Raw genomic sequence first — 26,332 nt, 5'->3', positions numbered from 1 at the left:
TGATGACTATGATCACTGACGCACTCTAGTGGAGAAGCTCTGCAGCTGCACAAAACTGATTTAAAAAAAAAAATTCAGACGGTAACATTTGTTAACATTTAAGGACCAGGCTGACATGCTAAAAGCTGCAGTAGGTCCCCTTGCTGGCTGGGTCACATGGTGCCAGAAAAGTCTGGTTCTTATTGACCCAGATTGCAGTCAGATTGGACTAAATACACACTGAAGACGTTTTCATTAAAACCACCTTCAGGGATTGTCTGGACCCCCTTTTATCTGCATACGTTTGGTAGTCTGAACACAATCTGTCCCGAGCTGCTGCTGAACTGACAGGACCCCACACAGGCAGCACGATTATTACCTAAAAGTTGGGATTTTGTTCTTCAGAGTGGATTAGCAGCACACTACATGGTTAGCTTGCCCGGTCATGACCTCAACTGGACTTCTCACCCGCCGCTGAAAGCAAAAAGGCGATCGTGTTTTTGCCTGTGCCTGTTGCATTAACCCAATATCTGATGTACCACAGGACAGGTTTTATTAAATCTCTCAGAAAGTAATCACTGGATATACACGGACAACGGGTTGACGTTTGGCGTCAACCAAATTCAATACAGCCGCCACATCTGATTGACTTTAGCAAACACATAAATGGCTATAATGCTGTCAATTCTACAGATATTGAGCTAAAATGTGACGTGGTAGTAGCTGAGAGTCATTGTGTGATAAAACCATGTGCATTCCTTCAAGGAAATCCTATACAAGGTATTTTTAAATAATGTCTAATGTTATCAGTCCAAAGATACAAACTGGCTGTGTTTCTTCAAGGGAGATTTATTAGGTCTTGCTGTGCTCAAATGCTCGAGGTTCAAGATAAAACCCCTCTGTTACCTCAAGCTTGAGACAGTAAGACAAGAAATGCCAAGAACCACATTTTAAATTATATTCCTTTGTAAATGACATGTACATTATGTGGTCATTGTGCGTGTAGTCCTCTAAATGAAACTTACAGTCTGATGCTGTCAAATGTTCCTTAAACCAGAAAAGATCACATCGCGACAAACGGATGGAACATGGTTTCAAGCTGGCAAACATTACAGGTTGTGATTGTGCCCACATTATAACATTGACATGACGCGGCTCTTTGACACAATATCCCGATGAACAAGGAGTTGAAAATTTTGAACAACAGCTGTAAAATGGGTTTCCACAGCTTAGGCTACCAAGGCCAAGACACTTGGCAGCAAAGGTGCGTGTGGTTTACATGAACAGTCAATGATGTAAAACATCCTTCCCACACCACCCCCAAAAAAACGTTTAAATTAATAAAAAGTGTCTCTATTCACAGTTGGATTCTTCCTAGTTGCTGGGAAGACTAGCGCTACATGAGTGCAAATGCAAAAGTGCTCTGTCCATAAAGTAGTGACTGGCTATGTTACAGGAAATGTACAACTTTTACAGAAAAGACATGAAAACAACCGGAAAAAGTACAAAAAAAGAAAATTTACAAACATGATTGTATTGTCTTGACGTACTGAGCGTTTTGAGAACAGGACACACGTGGGGGTAATTTAATGGGGTGACTACATTTTATACTAAGCACATCTTTTAGGGACACTTGACTGGTTTTCTGTAGCAAGAAAATAGATTCTTTTTTTTTTTAAATATAAAAGATAAAGTAAAAAAAGCAGCATATTCTTAAATCTAACTCAGAGTAAATATAATCAGTATGGGGACTTTGGTAAACAAAACGTATTGCTGAGTCATCTGTATGTACAGCATATGCAGCTATGCAGCCTAGCAGGTTATGGGAGCCATACATTTATTTACTGTGCATGGGCCACTGCCCCACTATCACAGAGGGAAAACTGCATATGTACCACAAGCTGCCAGCGTGTTCTTTGTGATCTGTACTGCACACAGCCGCAGGAGTTCTTGATTCCACTGAGGTTTTATATATATATATATATACACGCCTGTTTAGCTGTAGTATCATATTTTTTGCTGCACAAATGTTTCAAGCTTTATGATGATCCGAGCGGTACACTCCATCACTCTCATTGCCACCTCGGATGTGTATCTGTCATTGGGGATCTGCGGAAACGGCAGGAGATCGGGGTAGCGGGTTCTCAGGCTGTCCACGCCGTATCCCTCCAGGATCTGCACGTCGCTGACGAGGCCTTTTAACTGGGAGCCGTACTCCTCCACCTTCTGAGCGAGAGCGGTGGGTTTTACGTCCTTGTCGGACTTTCCCCTCACTGCGTAGTCAGCTGCTATCAGCGCAAGCTTTGTGGCCAGGTAGCACTTGAAACAGACCCACTCATTGGCATTTTTATGGAGGTCGTTGCGAGCGGCGGAGTAGTTGGCTCTGGCTTGCCTCAGCCATCTGCGCGCCTCGACAGGGTTTCCGACGGTCTTAAAGGTCGGGGGTACAAAGAAGCGATGAGAATGTGATGAGCCTGCATAGCTTGTGTAATGTTCCCTGAACTGTTGCCTTTCCGACTTATGACTAGTTGCTTCTTGGTTCCACGATGAATAAAACCTTTGAAAAGAGAACTTCTCTGACTGGAAACGGGTTGACGATGTGGAGAAGGATCTCCTGGAAGCCCTGTCGGTATTTTGCTGATCAGCCAACGTCTGTTTCTCCATCCTATTGATCTCATTCTGCAAGTGCTTGAACACCTCTGTGGCGATGTCCAGATTCTCTGCATTTTTGTCTGGATGCCACTTGAGATACAGTCGCCGGATGATCTTTTTTCTCTCCGTCTCAGGAAGCTTCCAAGCTTGTTCCACGACTAAGGTCACTTCTTTCAGAATTTCAGGCAATGCGTGAAGCTTGATCTTTTTGGGGGACTGCCTCGGAGGAGGAGGCCGGAGGTTCTCTTTCCCCAAAAAGAGAGGAGGGATCATTCGTAGGCCAGAGGATCGACCCTCTGGGCTTGTAGGAGTTGATGGGGCAATATTGTCTTGGATGTGGGTGCTTTCTTCTTGCCTGGAAAATTTGTACAAGTCCAGGGAACTTACTATTTTGTATTCACTGTAACCAATGTCAATCTGGAAGCATTTTCCCAGGAAACTTGTGTTTTCCTCCTCTTCTCTTTCTACTTCTTGAACAATGATGGCATATGTATAAGTGGGCTGATAGGACCCATATATGTCTCCTCCTTCTGAGTCTACAAGGTAGCCCACATATTCCCCTGGATAGAACACGTTCATTGGATCCATGAGCAGTGTGTGGTGTATCTCAGCTGGTATAGGGGTTCCAGGAAGGGGTAGCTCAAGTTTCGAAGGCTCCGTTGAGTCATACTTGACGCCAAGGTTGTCCAGTTTCTCTGTGATTCTGTAGATGTCATTGCAGCCCAACATGGCAATCAGATAGGATGTGTCTGAAATCAAGTTGTCCGTCGCAGACTTCAGCGTCATAGCCAGTGCCAGAAGAAAGTTGATATCTTTGCTGTCTGAATGCTGGATGTAGAGGTGGATCACAGCCGTCCCGTATCGCTTCAGAAAAGCCAGCGTTTCACTGCGACTGTGTGGGATGGGACTGGACCCTTTCACTCTTAAGGTTGTTTGGAGTTTCTCAAAGCAGGACACTTTGAGACCCTCACAGAGTGCTTTGCACAAACGAATGGCTTTTTCTTCATTCACCAGATACGCATTATCGTTTTCATGTTTCATTATTCTGATCAAACCCGTGATGAACTGCTCTGAGGACAGCAGCAGTTGAAGGCGGCCTTGTAGAGAACAGAGAGCTCCAAACTGACACATTTTTGGGGAATCCTCATCAAGCTGCTCCTCGAGGATGCTACTCAACAGTCTGGGTCTTAGTTTCTGTGGCAGTAGCATGATCAGTTTTGTGTGGAAAGCATGGTCTTTGCCCAGATAACACTGGCTCATGTCAACAAGCATCTGAACGCCAACGTTACCCTGAATTCTGCTTTTGTAGTGTGGGGCATCATCAAATACTAAAGTATTGGATTTCGCTAGCCTCCCATCATGACTCGGCATGTAAAAGATCAAATCTCTGAGACTTTCGAGATCTTTGCGGATTTCCACTGGGTCATTGTGAAGAGACTTGAACAACCCTGAGACAACCCTTTTCACGGTTCTCATTTCATTTGGGTCAAGCTGCTTTCCTTCTGAACTCCTGTAAATTCTCCACAGCACTTCAACGTATTGTTTGGTCGACACAACGTCTTCTGTGCCAAGGAGTTTGAAAAGTTGATGAAAGGTGCCAAGTTCTAGGGGCAACTTGTACAAGTAGGGCTTGAAGTCAGATTCGTTGTCTAAATTGATGACCACTTCCTCGGGTTTCAGCAATTTCCAGCCATCTTCAACCATGACGAAAGCCACCCCATGGAGCAGGTGACGGAAATCTCGTTTGTCTGCGCTGAGAAATTCGTACGTGGATCTCAGAACTTTGTTCCTTGTTTTTACCATTTCGTCATCCGGGTTGGATATGTTGCAGATGTTCCTGCAGTTGCTTATGACTTTCTCTGGCGGTGGGTCCAAGTTGACCCCTAACATGTTCAGCACTTGGTCAAGTTGTTCCTGTTCAGTGAGAGTGCTGTTCTCCTGGTCCTTTATGCTTGAAGGTGTTGCTTTCTCAGGTAGGATTGGACAGGAGGTCCAAAGCAAGTGTATAATATCCGTTTGTTTGAACTTTGGGTTTACCTGGGACCCACTGAAACGAATAAGAGGAAGCGTGGCACTCATCTCCTGGTACTGAGTGTGAAGCTTGATAAGTTCTTTTGGAGCTCTTTCAGGGCAAAGAAAGGGTATCATTGAGAGCTCTTTGAGAAACGTCCCTTGGAACAGATCTGTCCTCTCCTTGAAAATATGGTTCAAAAGGACATCAACAGTGGTCTGCGCTTTTTCTTTGGTCCAACTCTCTGTTTGGGCTTTGATGCTGACCTCTTTTGCAAACTGAAGAACCTGCTGCTGTGAAACCTCGTGCTTGAGACCAATATTTCTCAGAAATGTTATCCACAAGGTCAGCAACAGCGTCCCATTCTTGGGTTTTGACACTTGCTCTACTTTCTTAAAAAAGTCATTTGGTATGAATGACTTTGCTGGTAACATGACTTCAAACACCTTCACGGTCTCGTCATAGAAAAACTTGGCTGGCCTGAGTCTGTTTGAGCAGTCGTGGATGAACGACAGCCCCTCTAATTTCTCGTAGAGCTGATCCTTCATTTTGCAGGGTTCTTCCATTGACATAAGCCTTTCCTTCAAATAGACTATGTGCTCAACCTTGGCATCATAGGAAAGACTGTCAAATTTGGGCAAGAGGTGATGGAGGTAAATTTCAAGGTCATTGACTGACACACAGCTGAGGAAGATGTACAGTTCTTTCAGCTGTGGGTTGTCAGCAAGAAATGCACAGGAGGGTGTTTGAGCCCATTTGTCTATGTCTGCAGTTGGGATATTTTTCGCAAGGACGTAGTTTGCTCCATAGTTTGCGATGCTGATGTATCTCCCACTGACTGACTTGTAGCACGGGAGCAGTTTTAGGCTCTGTGCATTTTCTTGTGAGAGGTTAGGCAGGTTACAGTTAAAATACAACAGAAGAGCCTCAAAGTCCTTGTCAGTCAGGTTTGCTGTTTTGAATCCAGATGTCTGAATCATGTACTCCATAGCTTTTAGAATGCTGGATGGGTTTTCAATGTTTGCTGTGTGTTGTGCCAGAAAAGGCATGATTTGGTTTTCTTTAGCACTGACCTTGTTTACTGCAAGCTGGATGCACCCTGCTTTCATTAGAGTGTGGAAGACTTTGTCATTTTGGCCTTGTGGAAATATGGCAACGTGCATCAAGCTGAGAGGTAGAAGCACATCATGGTCTGGGATGACAAGTTTCTCTCTTGCCATGAATTTGACTCCAGGTAGCAAAGCCCAGTCTTTTAGAATGTCAAGCACTGTGTCAAAGCTCAGTTTCCTGTCTACCTGATCCTCTTTAATGGCTAAATTCTCACTGATGAAGTTCCACACATTCTTTAGCCAAGATTCACTCGGGAAGGTATCCTTCCACTTTACTGGGATCTTTGTTCGATATTCTCTCGATAGAACAGACCCGAGAAGGTCACCAAAGCTGCTGATGTCAAAGTTCTTTGCAACTCCAGCCTTCAACAGGATTTTGTTGTACTTCATGTACAATGTGTTCATAAACATTTCTTTCCTTGATGATATCAGTTCATGGTGTGTTGTCAGGAACTTTGGTCTCTTTGACTCAAACATCTGCAGCACATTGTCCATTGTTATCGACAGCGGCAAGCCCTCAATTTTGATCTCATCCACTTCTAACTCTTTGAAGCAGTAGTCAACCAGAAGCTTTAGGTTATGAACCAGCTTAAAGTTAGACTGTTGGAGACGACAGGGGAGTTTTCCAATATGACAAGACGTGTCTGGTGATGAGAAAGTGTGAAGAAAGTTGCGAACGTCACTTGGGGTGACATAACTGACCGGAATCCCTGCATCCTGCAAACACAAGTAGAGGTTTGCTGTCTCGTCGCAGCTGTGAATCAGGTTGAAACCGATGTCAAGGAGCAGAGCCTTCAGCCTGTAGACATTTTCAGCCACAGACTTTCTTGACGTAAGGTTGTACTCTGTGTTTTTCAAGTGCTGCAGCTCATCTTGAAGCAGATTATCAAAGAAAGCCCTGCCTTTGTTTGAAGCGGATGTATTCACCCAAGAAATGTAAATGACAGAGTGCATGTCAGAGTTGTCCATCTGTGCTGCTCTGACGACAGGGAGCAAACGCTTTAGATCAGCGTGGACACAGTTGTACACAGCTTTAACCAGGCAGTACCAGTCTGGCTGTATGTCAAGTCTGTTGGCTGGGAAGAAGAACAGATATTTCCGCAACGTATCTTTCACAACATGGAGGGATGCTCCTTGTAATATAGTCATGGTGGGATCGGGACCTGGGAAATATCGACGCTTCAGTTGAATCAGCAATTCCACACAAGCTGGTGCTATAAGTGACGTCATCAAATTGTTATTCCAGTCACTCCTTACCCCTACTCCATTGTCGTCTCTCCATAAGTTTCTTCTAGCTGAGTCTAGAGCAAAATGCCCGTTGACATGAAAAGGCAAGCCGGTCTCAAGTGAAAGGGGCAGGAAGCAGAAGGCTCTGTGGGGTTTTTTGTAGTTGTGGCTTACACATGCAGCTACGCCTCCGCGTGGAAACAGAGTTATGTCTTCATTTTTGTGAGCCGAAATCACACTCTTCGAGACATTTTCAATGTCAGGGAAGCCAGATCTGTTGCAGATCATCCACGAGGTCAAGTTTCCGTCAGTGTCCTCTATGTCCATTGTGTAAGTTATCTGTTGGACTGGGATGGCGGCAAGTTGTTTCTTTTTGGTCACACTATCAATGACAGAGGCGTGAAACTGTTTGCGTTTAAGACGGTCGCCGTCTGTTATCCTGGCCGTCACGGAATAGAGCACTTTCAGTTCACCAGATGCATTATCAATCTCACAGATTGATATTTTCTCCATGTGGTTTAGAAACATGAGTAGCTCCGCGCCGTCCGTTTTAAGCTTGTCCAGAAGGTTTTGCACCATTCTGTCAGACGCAGGGACAGAACTGATCTCTGATGTCTTTGCCATCTCTTTGGAGCGGATGGGAAATCTGAACATTGTGCTGCGTTCCAGCTTAAAATGGGCTCCCAAGTAGAGATTTAAAACATCTGAAAACTGGGATCTAAAGTCAGAGTCCAAGTCTCTGAACATTCTTCCAGGACTTACAGATGTGGCACCTGGTGCATACTGAGCATGTGGATCAAAGATGCAGAGAATGTCATTGCTTGAGATGAAAGACGGACAGTCAGTTATGTGATAGACAGAGTTGAACCCTATGCCATATTGACCAGTTTTGCCAGGATTGGCCTCTTTCGTTCCTCTTCCCAGGTTCTGAATACCTCGAATGTCATCCTCTGTGAACGGCTGGTTATTGTACACACAGAGAGCAGGGCCTTGCATTGGGATCCACTTATCATCAAATATTCTGTCTGTGGGGTGTATCCTTGAATCAAACACAAAGTAGATTTCTGTGGCTTTGGCATCATCCGCATTTTGAAGCAGCTCTTTAAGCATTTCTTTTTCTGATGGATAGGCATTAAGAATGCTTTTAATTCTGCTTGTGAGTTTCTCTTTCTGTCCAAACTCACTGCCAAGAGGATTGAAGCAGACATTCGAGGCGTATCTCTCTAATGCTTTGTGTCGCTTGGGGACTGCTCCTAATTTTACTGCAACCTCTCTTGGAATGTCCCCGTGACAGTATTTCACAGAAGAGTCTCTGACTTTGATCCAAGGACAGTCATTGTAACATAGTGACTTGGATGGCTGCAGTGTTAGATTGCTGTCCGGTAACAGAATGCCACCATAGTTTGCTTGGCAGAACTCTTGGTTCTTATCTCTTATTAAACTCCATATTCCTTCACTGATGATCCTGCGACACAGCTGGAAGTTTTCCTCCGTGAGTGCCTTTCGGCTGCACTCTTGTCTCACAGTTTCAAGAACTGCAGAGAAATCCTCAACTGTAAAGCTGGGCTGCACGCCAACATTTTCAAAGAGCTCACGACAGCTGTTTCTGTATTTGTTCGGGAGCTGGTAAAGATGGGGGGCTGCATCAAAATTGAGGTGGAATGCAACTTTGGAGGGATTGACATAAGTGTTCTCCACCAAGATGGAGTTAAAAGCTTCCAGTTCCTTGGTTATTTGACTTTTTATATTGTCTTCTTGTAGCATTTCCTCGTGAAGGTACTTGTAACAAGCATTTGTTATGTTTTCCTGATACAGAGTGACACCATCAAATGACTGAGAAAGTTTCTTTAGCTGATTGATGACCAGCTCAACTGGGGGCTTCCTTATTAGGCCAAGACTGTCTTTCACAGCTAATGACATTGCACCACAACCTTTAAAGGATGGAGAATTCTCGTTCAAGATTGGCTTCATCAAACACACTGTGTCCTGATGTTCAGTTGTGAAGAGCTCTCTAGGAGAGAACATTGTTGTTGGGGAAAAGCTGTTTCCATGCCATGGTAAGGAGAATCCTGCAGGCCTTGTCAGAAATGGAAGAAACTTGATCTCATGTAGCATCTCCAAGTACTCATCAGCTCCTGGATCCCTCATCTTGAGCTTCTCATCAATGAGACTGAGTAGTATACTGCTACGAAAGCATGCGGCTGTATGATCGTTTTCATTTAGTTCAATAACAGAACGAGCGCGCTCCGTCAGGTCCTCCCAGGACAGATCATCTTTCACCATGCCAAGCTGCACTAGCTTCACTAGACACACAGGGTTTACATAGTCTTTGGAGGTCCCTTCAGGAAATCTCCCATCATCAGTACTGTAGAGCTTAGCGACCCTTCCCTCTGGATGAATGAGTTTGGAAGGTAAAACCAGCTCCTTGTTGGGGCTAGAGCATGGGATACATGGAGTAACTCTGAGAATCGATTCAAAGTCTTCTAGCTTTTCATTCAAGACATAATGCATCAGAGGATCTCTAAGCTCTTTATCAATTTCCTGGATGTGAGGAAAGAAGACTTCGGAAAAGAACTGCTTCTCTGTTAGGGTGTTTTCCATCAACTTCGCTCTACAGCCAGCATCATCAAATCCCTCCTTCACCCAGTCAGGCAGCTCAACAGCACAGAGGTTTTGAGAGCCACTCTTCTTGAGGTATTTTAGGAATATCTTGAAAGCAGCAGGACCAATGTCTGGTCTGCAGAGTAGGGCATCATCAAGGAATCTAACGTATTTGATTGACACCCAGGTTTTGCCATCTGAGAAAACCTTTGCCTGATCACTGTCACCTCCTTTGGCTATTTCTTGGTAGATGCCCTGGCTGATCAGTATAAAGTCATCATGAACTTGGCTTGGATCTGGCCACGCTGCATAGTAGCTGTACTGAATCAGTTCTCCACTTTCAGCCATCGAGCGCAGCATTGTGAGGGCTGCTAAATAGGCCTGAACAATGACATGTCTCATGAAGACAGAGTTCCACTGTCCTTTGGTGTCCGTCTTCCAGATCTCTTTGCGGTTGGATGTAACAGCAAAGCAGCCGTTGATGTGAACCGGTAGGCCAGTTTTGATTCTGAGAGGCAGATAGCAAAACACCTCTCCAACTGGCGTGGCATTTGTCTTCACAGTCCACTTGCGGTTCTCTTCCTCTGAGAGAAGAACGGCCACCCCTCCACAAGGTACAAGTCCAAGTCTTTTTCCACTATCGCTGAGGGAAAACTTGAGTGCCTCGCTAACATCCATGCACGAGCAAATGAGCCAGTTGGTGACTTCAACTGCCTTCTGGGGCATTTCGTCCGTCAGTCTCCTCGTCTGCACACCTTTGGCTGCCATCTCAAAGTACTGGTTGGGATCCTCCTCTGAACCTCGAAACAATGGGGAGTGGAGATCAACAATGCGCTTGAAAACGTTATGAAACTCCTCCACCATAACACGTATGATGCAACCAGATTTCGGAACATCAACGGGTACCTTATTGGTGCTTGCCACTTTCTTCATGACCTTTGCTGCAGATTTAAGGATGCTCAGAGGTCCATACGAGGCTTTGCTTGACCACACACTTTTGTTGATCGCGACAACGTCCTGCGCTGCAGCTGGGTTTGGTTCCTCATATTTCAGGTATTTCAACACCATGCATCCAACATGCTGAGTGAAAAGAATGAACCGATGACCACATATGCTGAACTCATCAACCAGAGAATAGATATCTGTGGTATTGTAGTACAGACTACTGATTTCACTTACTGACGCCTCCTGCTCTGTTCTGAACGGGAGTCTGAACAGAGTACCATTGTATTTGTATGGCGAGTCCTGAGATAAAGGCAGCTGGCAGTTGAAAATGTTAATGAAAGGTTTGAACTGATTGGGAAATTTCCTCAGCCGCTTTTGCTGCTTGCTCCAGTTAATTTTGATCCCTGGATTAGACCTGTCCCTGATGTGTTTGCTGATGTGATTGATGTTCGGATCAAACATGATCATGAACTCCCTGCTCATAATGATGGGGATATCAGTAATGTGATAAACAGAGTTAAAACCCAAGCCAAACTTTCCAACTTTGTCTGCTTCACATCTCTTCACCGATCCACCGAGCCTCGTGATGTTCAAGAAGTCTGTGTCTGTGAACACAGCGTTATTGAAAGACCACAACGAGGGCCCGTGGCAAACAATCATGCCAGGGTCGAGGAGATTTTCTCGAATGTCAATGTTTTTTCTCATGTCAATGAGGAAACTGCACTCTGTGGCACTGGCATCGTCAGCATTCTGGAGGAGCTCTTTGAAAATATCCGCAACGGATGGATACTCCTCCAAGATATTTTTTATTCTGACAGTCAGAGGTTCCTGTTGGCCTGATTGTTCAAAGCCGAGATTCTCTGGGTTGATCAGCCTTGTGCTCAAACATGGCACCTTCAGCCACTCTGCAGTTTTCATCGGGATGTCGTCATGGACCAGTATAATTGGTTCTGAGGCGTCTTCAAGTAAGTCGTTTAAATCATCAACCTTGATGTCACAGTAGGTGCATTCATGAATGGGTTTCATGGCTAACTTGCTTGGGTCCTTGTAACAAAGAATTGGCACGTGCATGTCGATGTCCACGGGTATCTGGTTGTTGTACAACCATCTCAGGATGTTGATCAAAAGCAAAATGTTGTGTTTGCTTTGCTCCTTGGTCATTTCTCCTTCACATCTTCCTCGAACTGTGGTGATCACGTCAATCACATGGCTTGGGACGACCTCTTCAACTGAACCGCAAAACTTGAAGAGCTTATGAAACTTTCTCATGGTCTTGGGCAGAGAGTACAGGTAAGGCTGCAGGTCTAGGTCGGGGAGGGGTTTTAGGACAGTCTGGCCCGGTGATGAGAAGGTCTTTCCAGTCCACACCCAATCAAAAGGGAGTGATTTCATTGCTTCTCTCGCATCCTCAAGATGAGCCTGCATAAATCCATAAATCTCAAACAAGATCTGCTGAAACTGATACCAGTCCTCTGTGGTGAATGCTTGAGATCTGTGCCAGTCATTCACAGCCTTCAAGTGCTGTAACACTTGGTCCACCTGCGGCTCTATAGTGAGTTTCAGTGCCTTCCTCATTCCTGCAGATGTGTGTTCAACCAGTGCTACCGAGGATCCCAGAAGGACCGCGTGGGACAATTCACACATCTCAGACAAAGAACAAATGCTGAGAGTATCTCCAACCCAAGCAAGGGATTTGGGGTAAGTTAGAGGTCTTTCTTTGCAGACAGGTACCCATTTTAGCTGTAGCAAAGATGCCTGAGCATCTGCTGATTTTATCAGCTTGGTCTGTTTGTTTAGTATTTGCAGGAGTGTTTTTGCCTTTTTGATGCTTAAGTCCCACTCGGGCTCCTCGGCGCTTTGCAGCTCTTCTATCTTTCTGGCCACTTTGAGCACATCCTTTTCAGTGACCTGGACCTCATTTCTCAGCCCCAGCTGTCTAAGCGAATGGAGGATATCAGGAGATGTGGTGAATGTGTTTGTGGGAAACCTGGTTTTCTCTTCCATGTAAAACAGATGCTGTAAAATCTCTAGCTCTGGGTCAAAAAGATCTGAGGCTTTAACAGACTTTCCACAAGGCAACTCAATGAATTTAAGGGCAGAGAGCCATCCTATCACAGACGGGTTCTCATTCTTCAGAAACGCCAGGTGTTTAAGAGCCCAAAGCATGATTTGGGTTGTTTCATCTTTTGAGTAGAACCCCTTCTCAATGTCCTGAATAATCATCTTCAAACATTCTGTCGTTTTCACTTGTTCAACATTGAGCATCTTGATGAGGCGGATTGATTCCTCGTCGTGGCAAGTGATAAGATTTTCAGACAGTTTCACATCCGGTGGATACTTGGCCCTGTGGTGTAAAGCTCTTGCACCTCTCACTGACGTAAAGGCTGAGGAACTTTCAGAACAGGTCCCCACTTTCTCGAAGATGGAGAGATCAAGCAGGGTGTGCTTTTCCTTTTCCGTGATGTCGGACAGACCTGCGAGGAAGTTTCTGAACACGATTTTCTCTTTCGCCGAGAGGGAGGAAACTGTGTTGGACAATCGCTGTGTGGACAGTCTGTTCATAATTTGCAGAAGCATACTGGGAGAGCACGGGTGGATGTAATTCCGAAGCAGAGGGTGCTGCAAACACGGATCCAGCTTTTTGATCACGACTCCTCCGAGCTTTTCCAAAACGTCGAGAAGGCTTTCGGAAACCGGCGCCTTTTCTTCGTCCACGTGAATTATGGGCGAGGGGGTTTTAAGACGAAGAAGTTGAACCGTGCTCGTGGCTTCCTCGAGGGGCACAAGTGGGATCAAAGGCATGTCTTCAAAGGTATTTAGGTCATCCGCAAAGTTTATATAGAGATGCTTCCAAATCATCTTTAACCAGGAAACTGTAGGATGCTTCAGCTCCCTGTTTCCAGGTTCCCACTCGACACTGAAGTCTCTTGTTGGACAAGCTGTGGATAGGATCTCCTTGACGAGTCGAGCTGATCGTTCGGGGTTCAACACTTGCAGCTGAGTGCAGGGTCGTCCTGTTAAAATGACAAGAACATTGTAATCAGTCTCACCTATTATTTAAAATGTGCTAAATATTTAAAGTTAGATTTGTTGGTCTTAATTAGGGATGCAACCATTTCAGGCAACAGTGTGTAGTGGTGTAAATTATAAATGCATGCAAGTCTTTTCACATCCACAAATGGAAGTTTTATTTAAATTGACCCAATTTGCCTTTCATCGATTAGGTATTTTCTTTAAATTAGGGTAGACATCACATCATTTGGTTAGTTTTGGAATAAATTACAGAGAAAGACTTTGAAAATGCAACCATTTAAAAAAATTAATCTACTTGGATAAAAGTATTTATACATACAAAACATTAAACAGCAACGATCCTTGCAATATTTAAGTCATGCAAATCAACTTGCAACCACAAGATTTTTTTTATTATTAATTTCAAATCAAAATCCTATTCATCCTAATTTCATTCCCAACATTTCAGTGTGCAGGAAGCAACTGCTGCAGGAAAACAAGTAAAATACTAATTTCCAAAATGTGAATACATGGGTCTGAGTTTGAGTGTTTTGCTTAAAGAAAAAAAGAAATCCACAGAATCCAACCATGTGAGCTGTTGCTTGTTTTCTGTTAGTTCCTCGACTGCAGCCACACATTAGTTTGGGTTAATAATGAGGAGGTATTTGACAGACTTTGTAATACCTACCTGAGCATCCCCAAAGAAAGTGTTGCACTGTAATTCAAATGACAAGTTTGAGATGTGGGAGATTAACTTCACTCTTTCTCTTTCTTACGTGGAGTAAAAATAAATAAATAAATGAATACTTGTGTGTTATTCTGTGACATAAATAGTTCCTAAGAGTGTGGAGCGGAAGTAGGGAGGACAATGGGAGCTAACATGACGTCTGTGGATCTGAATATCTCCAACATGGTACTCTAACATCATAGACCAGAGCAGACAGCAGAGTAAAGGTGATATTTAAAAATTAACGATGAAGTCACAACAACTATGGACACATTGTCGAAAGAATTCTCCAAAAAAAATGTGTAAACAATGCCTTTTTTGTTAGCAGAAGAAGAAAAGCTAACATGGCGGTGTTTTAGCTTCATTAGTGTCTTTGTGCTTTTCTCTTCAGGTCAAGCTGACATCTTTTACTCAGCGTTCTGTTTGTTTTATTGCCTCTCTAATGACCTGCTCGTTCAGAGTTTTTGAGGCTGAGTGCCGACTCTGATCTCCTGGGATCGATGGGTTGCGTGACAGAACCGAAACTCATCCGCGAATCTGCGTACTGGCTCCTTCCCTTTTCTGTATCTGACCCTAACCTGTCCATCAGCAGTGCAGCAGATTTAATGCCCTGCTGGCACTGCTGCAGAGTAAGATGAGCCCCTGTTACTATGACATGGCTGAACCCTCTCCGTAGCCCCACCAAAGCAGTGCAGGGGCATTTCAGTCTTTATATGAGACATGCGATACTGTCATAACCAGTATTACAGTTTGGACAGTGCTTTAAGCTGTTTTAAAATACTGATAACTGGATTATAAATTCAATTTATATTACCACAATACAAATTTATTGACCAAAATATGTGAATGCTAAATTGCGTGGTTGCAGCTGGATTAAGGATGGTTGTGTACACATGTACAGCACTGACGGTTTCTAGTTTGTTACATAGATTATTTGTAAATGAAATACTAGATTACCTCTGCTTTTGGCGGCTTTCTTCAAACTGTCCATCACTGGGGGCTTCATAGTCTCCAGAATGAAGCGATGCTCAAGTCCTGGATAGAGAGACCTTAAAAGAAAAGAAAACAAACAAAAAAAATACATTTGTTTTGATTTCCATACAGAAAAATAGAATGATCTAAACAACATTTGACAAAAAAAAAAAAAACAGTCTTTTCTCCTGAAACTTAAGATGCACTAAAAGGTACAGCTACAGTATGAGGATGAATCATGAGTGAAAGCACCACTAAACATCACCCGCTGCCGAAAGGCTGACGATAATGGTTATGCCTGTCTGTGTGTTTGTTTGTCTGTTAACAAAATATATCATGAACCACTAGATGGATTCTAATGAATCTCTCAGAAAGTAATCACTGGATGTTCATCTATAAACTGTTAAATTTTTAAGTCAACCTGATTCAACGCTAAGCCACCTTAGCAAAGACAAAAAAGCCTATAACTCTGTCAGTTTTACAGATATTGAGCTAAAATGTGGTGTGGTAGTAGCTGAGAGTCATTCACAACACATTCTTCAAGAATTGATAGCCTACCCCCATGTTTCAATAAGGAGAAATGTACCTGGGGTACTCTTCAGATGCAATGTAAATGGCATCCTTTTCACTGACAGAGGATGAAAATGCTGTAAAAGTCTCGTCTTGCAGCGGCAGGAGCTCAAGCCCGATCAGATCACTGTAATTGGCGTCACTGAGGACGAACTCCAGCAGCAGCAGCTTTTCCCGTGAGGAGCCTTTGTGTCTGCACTTCCTGATCGTCTGCCGCAGCAGAGCTGGAGTTACTTTCTTCACTTCGGCGGACTTCGCCACGTGGGCGGCCAGGACGGAATCCACCGCGGCCGGCACCGTCGCCACCTGCGTCCCTGAGCTTTGGAGGTAATTGATCACGGTCTCTGAAACGTCATTGTCCGCGTCCAGCTCCGAGAATACAGCCTGGTCCACCCCGATCCAGTTCTCACTGAGGGAGTAGATGACCTGCTGCTGCAACAGTTCCTGAAAGAGTGGCTGGAGAATGGGCGTCCAGCGGGACTTGACCTGCTTCAGGTCTGGCCATGCCCTGTAGGTTCCTGTAGGGGACAAAGGGAAGTCTTGGTCCTTTTTCGTTTGCACCCGTTTTATAGCCTCCATTATGAGAATAAAATAGGCTCTGGGGATGACGGTGACTATAAGCAGCTCGTTCCACAGGGCCGCTGGATCCCTCCACTGGTCCACCTCTCGCCACTTGATGCTCCGGCGGTTGTCCGTGAGGCCGAAGAAGCCGCTGACATGAACCGGAAACCCCGTCTCACTCTCCTCACCAGGCGGAAGAGGAAGGAAACAGAAGGCTCGTCCTGAGAAACCAGATGCGGCACCTTTGTCGTCTTTGTTGATCATGGTCAGAGGCAAGGCAATGCCAATTATGGGCATGAACTTCAAATCGTCCGCTAGAGAGTCCAATTCGGAGCACATTCCTCTCCCTCCGACCCCGTTACAAACCAGCCATGTCATCCTCTGAGTCTCTTTAGCCATTTCATCCTGAGTCTCTATGCTGACCTGGTAGGTGACACATGTGATGGTGGAACTGGGAACTCCATTGCTGTAGCTGTCGACAGCCTGGCCCAGTATCTTGAGTGCGTTCGGCCTCTCTAGTTTGTCGTCGCTGTTCTCCGCTGCCGTGACCTGAAACGACATGCGCTCGGTGCCGTCGGACTCTCGCACATGCAACGAGATCTTCTGAACGCTCTTCAGGAAGAGGAGCACCGTGTCGGCGTCTGCCTTGAAAGACTCGAAGAGCTCCAGCACTTTCTCTTTGTTGTAAATGTTGGCGCTGAGCTGGGAGGGTTTGGTGCGGAGCGGGAAGCGGAACAGAGTGCCCAGAAAGCTGCCGTCCCTCATGGTTTTCTCCGAGCTGCCGAACACCCCGAGGTATGGCGCGAACTGGTCGGACAGCTCCGTGATCTCCTTAATGTCCGTCTTCAAATTCCAACACTGGCCAGACTCGTTCACCCCAAACAGGGTCTGATGAGGGTCAAGCATGGCAATCTGGTCTCCACTAAATATACTGGGAACGTCTGAAACGAATACAAAAAACAATCCATGAAAATGTAAACGAAGCATTTTTACCAATGTATAGATCAAGATCCTTTAAGACAAACAATGTTAAAAAAATGGGTAGCACTTTATAATAACTACACCTTATTTAGCCTTATTTAAGCATTAATAAATGATTAATTAACCTTGAAAACATCATTAATAATTCATACTTAACAAGCTATTTAGTAATGCTTTACCCAACATTATTAATGTTGATGATGTAACGAAAGCAAGACTCGGTCGCAGCTTTTTTTGTTTTTTTGAAGAAGAAAGTGATGGTGAAAACTTCTTATGGCCAACAATACCTTTACATTTAAAGAACAACTACTTAAAGATTATAAGGCTTCTGGAAAACTGCTTCCTTTCAAAATTAAAGTAATGGAACATGATTGTGTTGACTTTGGTCTGATTTCCACAGGTGAAAAGGAACTTGTGTGTTTTGTCTACATTAACAAATACCTAATAAAGCATAAATAGTCTTCACTTTAGAAGGGTTAACAAAAAGCTTTCACTAACTACTAGCAGCTGTCTTAACTATTAATGAACTGCAGGATGAGTATATAGTTAATTCAAACATTCTCTAATATATGTCTAACACATGGTGTGAAAGTACATTTATATGACCATTACATACATATACACACAGTAGTATATGTTAACTCATAAGTTATCAAGCATGAATAAACATTGAGTATGTTGGTTTGAAAGTAATTAGCCTTTATGGGTAAAGCATTAATAAATTTGTTAATTTATAGCTTGTTAAGTATGAATCATCCTTAATTAATGATGTTTTCAAGGTTAATTAACCATTTATGAATGATTAAATAAGGCTAAATAAGGTGTAGTTATTATAAAGTGCTACCAAAAAAGGTAACTACTGACACTATTTGCAATGAAACACCTCACAAGATGCCTTAATCTAATGACATTAGACTGAACATGTCAGTAATACCCTTAAGGTGCTGTTTTACAGGTTTTTTACATCAGTGGGAGGTTTACAGAAGATAACTGTCGCCTGCTACCTCATAAACCACAGAAAGTAAGCTAATCAACATCAACCAACACAAAAATGATTGTAACTTAGTCAAATTTACAGATATCCAGCTAAAATCTGGTGCGGTAGTCCTTGAGAGTCCTTCAAAACCCGTTCCCCAGGCACTAACAGATCAGACCACACAACACCTCTGAGCTAAGCACACTAAAGGTACACAGGAACCCGACGCTTTCCTCCTTTCTTTCTGTTCGAGAAAAAAAACAACTGAACAGCTGGATGTTTAAACCCCACGCAGCTCTCACCTGTAATGTGATACACGGAGTTGAAGCCGATGCCGAATCGACCCACTTTCAGAGGATCGTCTCGCTTCCTGCTCCTTGCAATCTCCTGGATCCCATTCCAGTCCTCCACAGTGAACACGGCGTCGTTGTACACGTACAGCGCTGACCCTGCACGGCAGCACCAACCCGCTCAGAAAATCGAAACGCTGACATGAATTCTAAATAATATCAGTATATAAATCAATAAGTATTTTTTTCTACAATCTGTAATGAAGGAACTCATTCTTTTGATGCTTCTTGTGTTAAAATTAGATGTTTTTAGAGACCACAGCTAAAACAAAAGAACATTAGTTGTACTGATTAGGTTGTTAAAAACACGAGAGCCTGAGTGTACACACTGTAAGTACAGAGCAGTGTCACCGGCCATGCTGCTGTACTTCTCTCTTAAATGACAAATAAGTGCTAACCTTGATGCTGAGCCATGTCAGGGGACCACAGCGACTCCACGCCGTACTCCGTCTCATCGTACAGGAACTTGACTTCTGTCGCTCCAGCATCCTCCGCGTTTTGGATCAGCTCCTTCAAATTAGACCAGAGGGGGGACCGATGCGCGGTCATTAAAGCGAGGGTCCTTTACAGTGAGACGGGAAAAGCACGTCGTCGTGTCGGCCAGAGGCTTTTAGCAAAAGAGCCTTGCGGTAAAAGGAGGGCGTAATTAGAATGGATGGCTCAGTTTTGGGACTTCAGGCCTGGTGGTGAACTCTAATTTATAACCTACAATCTCTAAATGCTTTGTTGTCCTGCTTGTTTTTCCTAAGAGAAATCTCTACAACGGCCGCCAGTCACTCATGGGCTTTTTTGGGGAAGCTGCAGTAATGAGCAAAAGGTTTTAAACCATCCCTTATTTCTTTACACACTGCCTCCAAAAAACAAAAAAGCCAGGCTTTCTTGTAATCTTTGGAAGTGGTTTTGGTTATTAAGCTTTCAGAAGGTTATTCAAAGTTTGACTTTGGCATCTTCCTCCCCCCATTTTCTGTTAGGTCCATTGTGCCTGATCATATATATATATATATATATATATATATATATATATATATATGCAGATGGACAGAAGGGGTGAGAATCTTTCTGCACCTCACAACTCGAATGGATTACGTTTCACAGAAAGCTGTGATGTGACGATCAAACAATTAGCGACGCATTCTAATTATCTTGATGGATCCACCCCCTGTGTGACAACTTGGTGGTTTTAAAGCAAAGCGTTTGTATTTTGTTTTCCCCCTATTAATTTACTTCCAGTCGTATATCTCGCTCGGCCAGCCTGTGCACGCCGTAGACCGTCCGGGCTCTGCACTTCCACACTTCTCGGTCCAGCTTCTCGGCGTTAACAAGATTATTTAACATTAACTAAATCAATTCTTTAGATTTGAAAACTGAATCAGAGTTTTCCAGGTCCGTGTGGTGATGCTTCTAAAGATAGATTTTTAGCTCCCAGCCCTTAATGGACAGCATTTGGAAGTCATATCATTAAAAACTGGGGGGTAATCCTGGAAAAACACACGACCTGAGAGACGCATCGTCTCTGAGATGAGACACAGTTCACACTGTAGCTCTTTGGGAAACGGCTTGTCGCTGCTAAAATACCATTTTATGAGTCATAAGGTGTTATCTTTGGGATTTTTAAAGATCCAATATAAAAACTAAAACAAAGTCCGTCTTTGTGCGAGGCTGCTGGTAAAGTGCCTAAAAAAGATCCAATTTAAACGTGACGTTTTGCTAAAGTTGTGTGTCGACGCCAACAATGGTTCATCTTCTGAATATAGAAGCTTTTATTTGCCTGGACGGTTCACAGGTCAGAGTTAAATGGCTTAACGAACACAAAAGGAATAAAAAAACAATCAGGTACAGCACGGAAAAGCCAAATAAAAGTCGTTGCGCCTCAGAGAGAGGAGTAAAACTACAGAACAGTTGAAGCACGGAGACAAAGAAACGTCCAAACATGAAGCAACTCAGAAAGAACGAGACATAATGAAGAGGAGTCTGCTGCATTCAAGAAATGATTAGTTAGTAAACTGCTATTCATACTAACTAATAATCCCAATCACAGATATATAAGTGTGTGTGTGTGTGTAAGTATTTATAGATATAGATATGATAGTTATAACCTCTGTCTTATGTAGTAAATGCTCATATATTATTGTATTGAAGTTTAGATTTTAAACAAGTGAGATTACTGTAAATTGATAACTGATGGAGAAGGAGTGGGATTAAATAAGTATGTGCTTCTTCCCACCCCTTTTATACTGCTAAAAGTTTCTTTTTTGTATTTTTAATATATAATTTATAATTCAAAGGAGAGTAAATCTGCGGAGGGTACAAGGAAAGTCTGGCTGCTTGGAAGCAAAATATAAATAAATGAGGGATGACTCCAGTTTTGTTTACACACTACTGTATATAATACTTAATAAATATTATTAGGTATACAAGATGACTTGCCTTTTGACTTCCTCTTAGAGGTAGAATATTATTTAAAGTTTAAAGACAGAATGAACTCATGGAAACTTTAGCTCTTTCTGAAAACCCGCCTGAATGTGTCAGACTTTCCTTCTGTGTAACATTTGTGCTACAACTCGGAGAAAGATCGAAACAAGATGCTTACTTTCAGAATCTGTCCACCTTCGGGGTACCTTCTCAGAATATCCTTCAAAAACTCCACCAGCGGCGGCGTCGTCTGTCCAAACCTCCCTGTAACAAGATAGGCGGGGTAAGCCTTACTGAAACGGTGCGCCGCTCGTGGACCGCGGAGATGCAAACGTTTTCATTTTACCTCCTCCTTTTAGGCCTCTTCCCTCCAGCCTGACAGACACGTCTGGACTCCCGGCAGGCACCAGGGTGCCGATCTGCACACCGTCACCCAGCTGGATGCAAAGACAGACGAACAAGATGCAAATATTCCACCGAAACAGAAGTCTGCTGAGCGCAATCTGTGCCAACGCGTGTGGGGAAACACGAACCAGCGGCACCGTAAAGCAGCAAAAACTACATTTAAGGGAAATGAGTAAATTCCTTATCTGTGTTGATGACAAACCAAAGCTGCCATTTTTAATGAAAACAATGAGTCGCTGTGCAGTTGTTCTTTAACGCCAACATCCTTGCATCAGTGGGCCCAGCTACATCGATCGTGGCGAGTTATCGCTCGGCGGATGATAGAAAATCTTTTCCCCGGTGCATGTTTCAAAATCAATACAGGGGTGAGTCGGAGCCGGCACTGGGGTGGCGTAGTACTGACGCTGTGGAGGCAGCTCAAGGTGACACAGAGCGCTGCTGCGCTCAGCACTCTCGGGTCGCGGATGAGCTGCACGGCAAACTGAGCATGCCCCTTGTCGTGAGAAATCATTACGAGAAAAGGACCTAGAGGCTTCAGAACCGGATTAACATCCCACACTAGTGCACCGTCTCAAGGGGCCTAAACAGCATTTTTTTCTTCCTCCTGTTGAGAATTTACAGGCAATATGTGACCGTTTGATAAAACAACATCCAACACACAACGCTATTATGTGCTAACAGGCAGACCGGCTTCATTACTGCATCTGTGAACAACTTTTTATACTGCCAATGTCTTTCCAAAGTATCTGTACTACTGTTTGGCTTAGCCTCCACGGACGGGCTGATAATTTACTTTTAAACATATTAGTACTGCTCAGCTTCTGCTACAGTTCCCTCCATCAGGCTGCTCCCCGTTTTAAGGGGGATGGGGGGGGGGCAATATGCATTTCCATTTGTACAGCACAATGGGAAAATCATCACCGTTTGTGTTCTGGGAAATTGCTTCGTATGGAAGCTACTTAAGGCTTAAGCGTTAATATGATAGGAAACCGTCCTCGAAGCGCATCTGCTGGTAGCTGGTAGGAGAGGTTTGAAGCTAATTTTTGTATATGAAATCAGGAGGGGGTGGTGGTGGGGGGGACTACCACCTGGTGCTTTCCATCAAGCGGCACTCTGAGACTCCGGGTCAGCTGCTGTTGTGTCAGACTCACTGAGCGAGCCGTCATGAACCGCCTCCAAAGAATCATGCAGCGACAGAGTGACTGAATCAACAAGACTAAATCGGGAATACTTTAAACCCACTTCAGTGTCAACGGTGTAATTTTTGCAACAGCTTTTGCTTCATATTATACTGTTCACACATACATCAATCAACAAACAAACAGACGCTGTAGTCAGTCATGGGATCGATAACACTGGAACAACTCAATAAGCTGCTAATAGGAACAACGAGTTAAACCTCAGGGGGAGTCTGAAGACTCTCCCAACAACGAAACTGTTGTCCGCAGCTGCAACGAGGAAAAAACGGGACGGCGTGACCACTGCTCAGAGATATCTACCAGGGAAGAAAAAAAAAAACAGATCTCGCTCAACAAACCATGACAGATGCCATTGTTTATTTAAATAAATATCTGAGAAGTCTGAGGAGAATACACGATATGACCACGACCACGAAACTCCGCCGGAAACAGTTTTTGTCCGCGTGGCTAAGACGGTGGCATCACATCCGTGCTCTGACAACCTCGTGGCGGGACAAAAGCCACTCACCATCCTCCCATTGTGAAGCAGCCGCTGCTCTCCGACGGGGAGGCCCGTCTCCTCGTAGAGCAGCTGTTTGACGTCACGGACAGATGCAAGGGGGGAGACCCGGTAGCTCCTCTGGCCAGTGCACTCATGACGAACCGTCACCCGTGGCAACCTGGAAATAACAGGGAACGGCTTCAGAATAATCGCACATGACAATAAAATGGACTTTTTTTTTTGACTACAGGGTTGCCATCCATGAACGAAACTACAAACTCTAGCTGCACAGGAAGAAGGGGGAAGGAAGGAGGTGTCACATTTGATCCCTGCTGCAGAGGACATTTGAGTCAAGCTTACAATCATTATTGATCAGAGCTTTAGGTTGGAAGAAACATGAGCACTTAAACCTCACAGGGGGCATTAGTTAGTGGCGCCTTTCAAGTCTCTCCAAGGGGCAGATTATGACTTCTGTCCCTGTTAAAGTATCACAAATGACAGGAGGTAAATGTGGCTTATATAAAGGCAACGCCACAGGTTTGCAACAGCAGTAAAACCAAACAATCTTGCTTATTCATCAACAAGGAATTGGACCAATGCAGCCAAGTGGTGCATTCACAGGAGCAGGGTGGGTGTGGTAGCCTCTCCTCCTGTGGGGGATGGATGAAATAGTCCTCAAGCACAGAAAAAAAATCAAACCTTTAAATCTTCTCGACTTTTACAGACAGACAGTCACTCTGTTGAATAGGTCAAATGTGGACCGCCTGGATATTGAAACCAGCAATGTGTTTGGATTAACTCAGTGCTGTCAGAAGTTTTTTTTTTTTTTTTTACAGAGGACAATAAACTCACCACGGGTCAGGACAGGTTGCCATCTCGTCGCTGCTTCCAGTCCCAGCACAGACACTTTCATTGGACTATTTTCCCCTCCGGGCGCAGGGATACTGCGCCGGGAAAATGGCTGTGACAAGACGAGAAAACTGTTATTTCCCTCAATGAAGCCCTCAAGTGGAATAAATTTGTACCAGCATCTCTGCTGAGATGCATTAGGTACAAAAATGACCCATTAAAAAACACAATATGTTGTTCTGACGGCGGCTAGGAGACCTGCCGGCCGCACGTCGCCGGTGTTTAGCCCCGTTTATCTCAACGAACAGAACTCACCCGTGTCCGTCCGTCCTCTGCGCGCGGTTAACGGTCCTCCTGCTTCCAAAGAGTGCGCACATTTCACCGCAGCCCGAGTTCTCAGAAACAGCAGCGACGACAACAATAGCGGGGGACATGGTTGTTTGCCTCCGACAACACCGCAACTCCTTCAAAGGCCATGTTCTAATAATAATGAATTACAGCGCGCGCAGGAGCGCAAACGCAGAGGCGCTCGGAGCAAGAGGATTCCCTCCCGGTAACTTCCGTATCGTCTTAAATCCCGACAAGTTAGAGTGGTCAGGCTCAAACACGTCTTGTAGGTCGGCTGGGAGCCCGCCACTGCATTGTACCTAAACTGTAAGGCAGTATGTGCATTTTACCTAAACTGTAAATCAGTATGGATTTCATACTATGAGCTTAATCTACTTTTAAACGTCCCCGCCGGCGCTGTCCTTTGTTCGCGCATGCGTACCAGGGTATCTGCGGATTAATTATTAACAGGATCTTTTAGAATTTCAAGTGAAACACTAATTGTAGGTAAATGTAATTAGCATTTCTGAAAATAATTCAATATTAAATATTACTGGGTGGTAAACAATTAAAGCCCCACAGTAACTCTATTTAAGGATTGCTTCTGTTGATGAAATTGGAGAAATTCTAACTTTTTATTTTATTTTATTTTTTGCAGAAAATCATCTTAATATCTTGGTAGGCTTAAAGTCAAAACTTTATCATGACAATTTTAAAGCGGCTCAAACGATGATCAATATTGTGTTTCAGTCCAAACGTCTTTTTTTGTAGCAATGATGTCTGATGAAAACAAAACTGTCAGATTAATATTCTTTGAACACACTTAAGCGCACAAACAAACAAACGATAGAACAATAAAAATTTGGACTTTATATGTAACTTCAAATATAATATTTTGATAGTCTGGAATAAACTGGACGCTTTTCATGACTGAACTTCCTGAGTCTGACTGCTGCGGAATCCTGGGAAGTGTAGTCAAATGTCTTGGTCGCCACTGCAGTTAAAAATGCGTACATCAACTTTCTCTAGTCGAAACTCGGAGGCTGAGAAACCGGGCCTTTCCCCATCCGGATATATTTCTAAGACTCCCACCCAAATTAGATCAAATATATGTCTGTCATTGTGACGCACAACAGCGCAAATAAAACAAATAAAAATGCACATATTTGTTGTTTTTTTTTTGGGTGGGGGGACGGTTCGGATCATTGCGATGCTGACTGTGGAGGCTGGTGTCCGTGTTCTGCTTCATACACATTTTTTTAAAAAAATATATAATATTTTTTAAAAAGGATGAGTCTGAAGGTCTGCAGCAGGAAAGTGACATCACATAAAACATAAAAGTCAAGGACTCCCACCTTAAAATAGTCTGAAACATGCATGCTGAAAGTCACATTGTACATCCGGATTCACTCTTTTGCTTTTCATAATTTGATTTATTTTATTTTATTAATCTACCGATCTAAATGCTGCATAAGGACACAGCACTGCGTAAAAAGACATCAAACTTACCACGATTCCGTTCTGTCCGGCCTAGAGAAGACAGCTCTCCCTGCTCCCGGACGGGGTTAAAGCTCCTGTTTATAAGTGCAGGGTGTAAATATCCCGAAATAAGTCACATCCTTCGCTGTCCCACGCCCCGCACGGAGCGCGCACACATCTCGATGCCGCATTGGCAAGAGAGGCGGATGCGCACAGCTGGGGAGGTCAGCAGCATCAGCTCAGCATCCCGGTCCAGCTTCCTGATCCGCTTCCTTTGTGGTCACATGAACAGCTCGGTGTCCGGTCCTGAAGCCCCTTCAGACGCGGCACGAATGGGACACAAGAGCTGTGGACACGTTTTGGACAGTTTGACACTGCAGGATTTTAAACACAGACCGTGCGCAGGTCTCTTAAAGAGACAGTTTCTGCAGGGAGTTCAGCAAATGACTGGTTATTTAAAAGAAAAAAGCAGAACAGGTGCCTTTTTTTGAACAGACAGAGAACAGA

At 44.0% G+C, this 26,332-nt stretch overlaps 1 protein-coding gene across 3 annotated transcripts; it reads right to left on the bottom strand.

Moving 5' to 3' along the window:
* Nucleotides 1–661: 661 nt before the first annotated feature.
* Nucleotides 662–26,076, bottom strand: sacs (sacsin molecular chaperone). Of its 3 annotated transcripts, none has more exons than XM_017420034.3 (11): nucleotides 25,856–26,076; nucleotides 24,023–24,131; nucleotides 23,198–23,348; nucleotides 21,432–21,522; nucleotides 21,264–21,349; nucleotides 19,072–19,183; nucleotides 18,626–18,772; nucleotides 15,822–17,307; nucleotides 15,221–15,312; nucleotides 14,225–14,251; nucleotides 662–13,538 (listed from the first exon to the last, which is right to left on the bottom strand). In XM_017420034.3, the coding sequence occupies exons 2-11, from the start codon at nucleotides 24,043–24,045 to the stop codon at nucleotides 1,987–1,989; spliced, it is 13,767 nt and encodes a 4,588-aa protein (XP_017275523.1). In that variant the 5' UTR covers nucleotides 24,046–24,131; nucleotides 25,856–26,076; the 3' UTR covers nucleotides 662–1,986. The 3 variants fall into 3 exon arrangements, with proteins under 3 accessions (XP_017275523.1, XP_017275522.1, XP_017275524.1); XM_017420033.3 differs by lacking the exon at nucleotides 25,856–26,076 and adding an exon at nucleotides 24,335–24,510; XM_017420035.3 differs by lacking the exons at nucleotides 14,225–14,251; nucleotides 25,856–26,076 and adding an exon at nucleotides 24,335–24,510.
* Between the last annotated feature and the right edge of the window lie 256 nt (nucleotides 26,077–26,332).

This window comes from Kryptolebias marmoratus, linkage group LG2 (assembly GCF_001649575.2).
Source record: "Kryptolebias marmoratus isolate JLee-2015 linkage group LG2, ASM164957v2, whole genome shotgun sequence".
Classification (NCBI taxonomy): domain Eukaryota; kingdom Metazoa; phylum Chordata; class Actinopteri; order Cyprinodontiformes; family Rivulidae; genus Kryptolebias; species Kryptolebias marmoratus.
This window is presented reverse-complemented; position numbering and strand designations above follow the sequence as displayed.

Excerpts from the sequence above, each read along its gene's own strand:
- sacs (XM_017420034.3), bottom strand. The coding sequence starts at position 24,045 with ATGGCAACCTGTCCTGACCCGTG. Across the intron at positions 18,773-19,071 it reads TGACATGGCTCAGCATCAAG|GGTCAGCGCTGTACGTGTAC; the intron begins GTTAGCACTTAT and ends GCTGCCGTGCAG. Across the intron at positions 14,252-15,220 it reads GAAAGCCGCCAAAAGCAGAG|TGCAACACTTTCTTTGGGGA; the intron begins GTAATCTAGTAT and ends TTTGAATTACAG.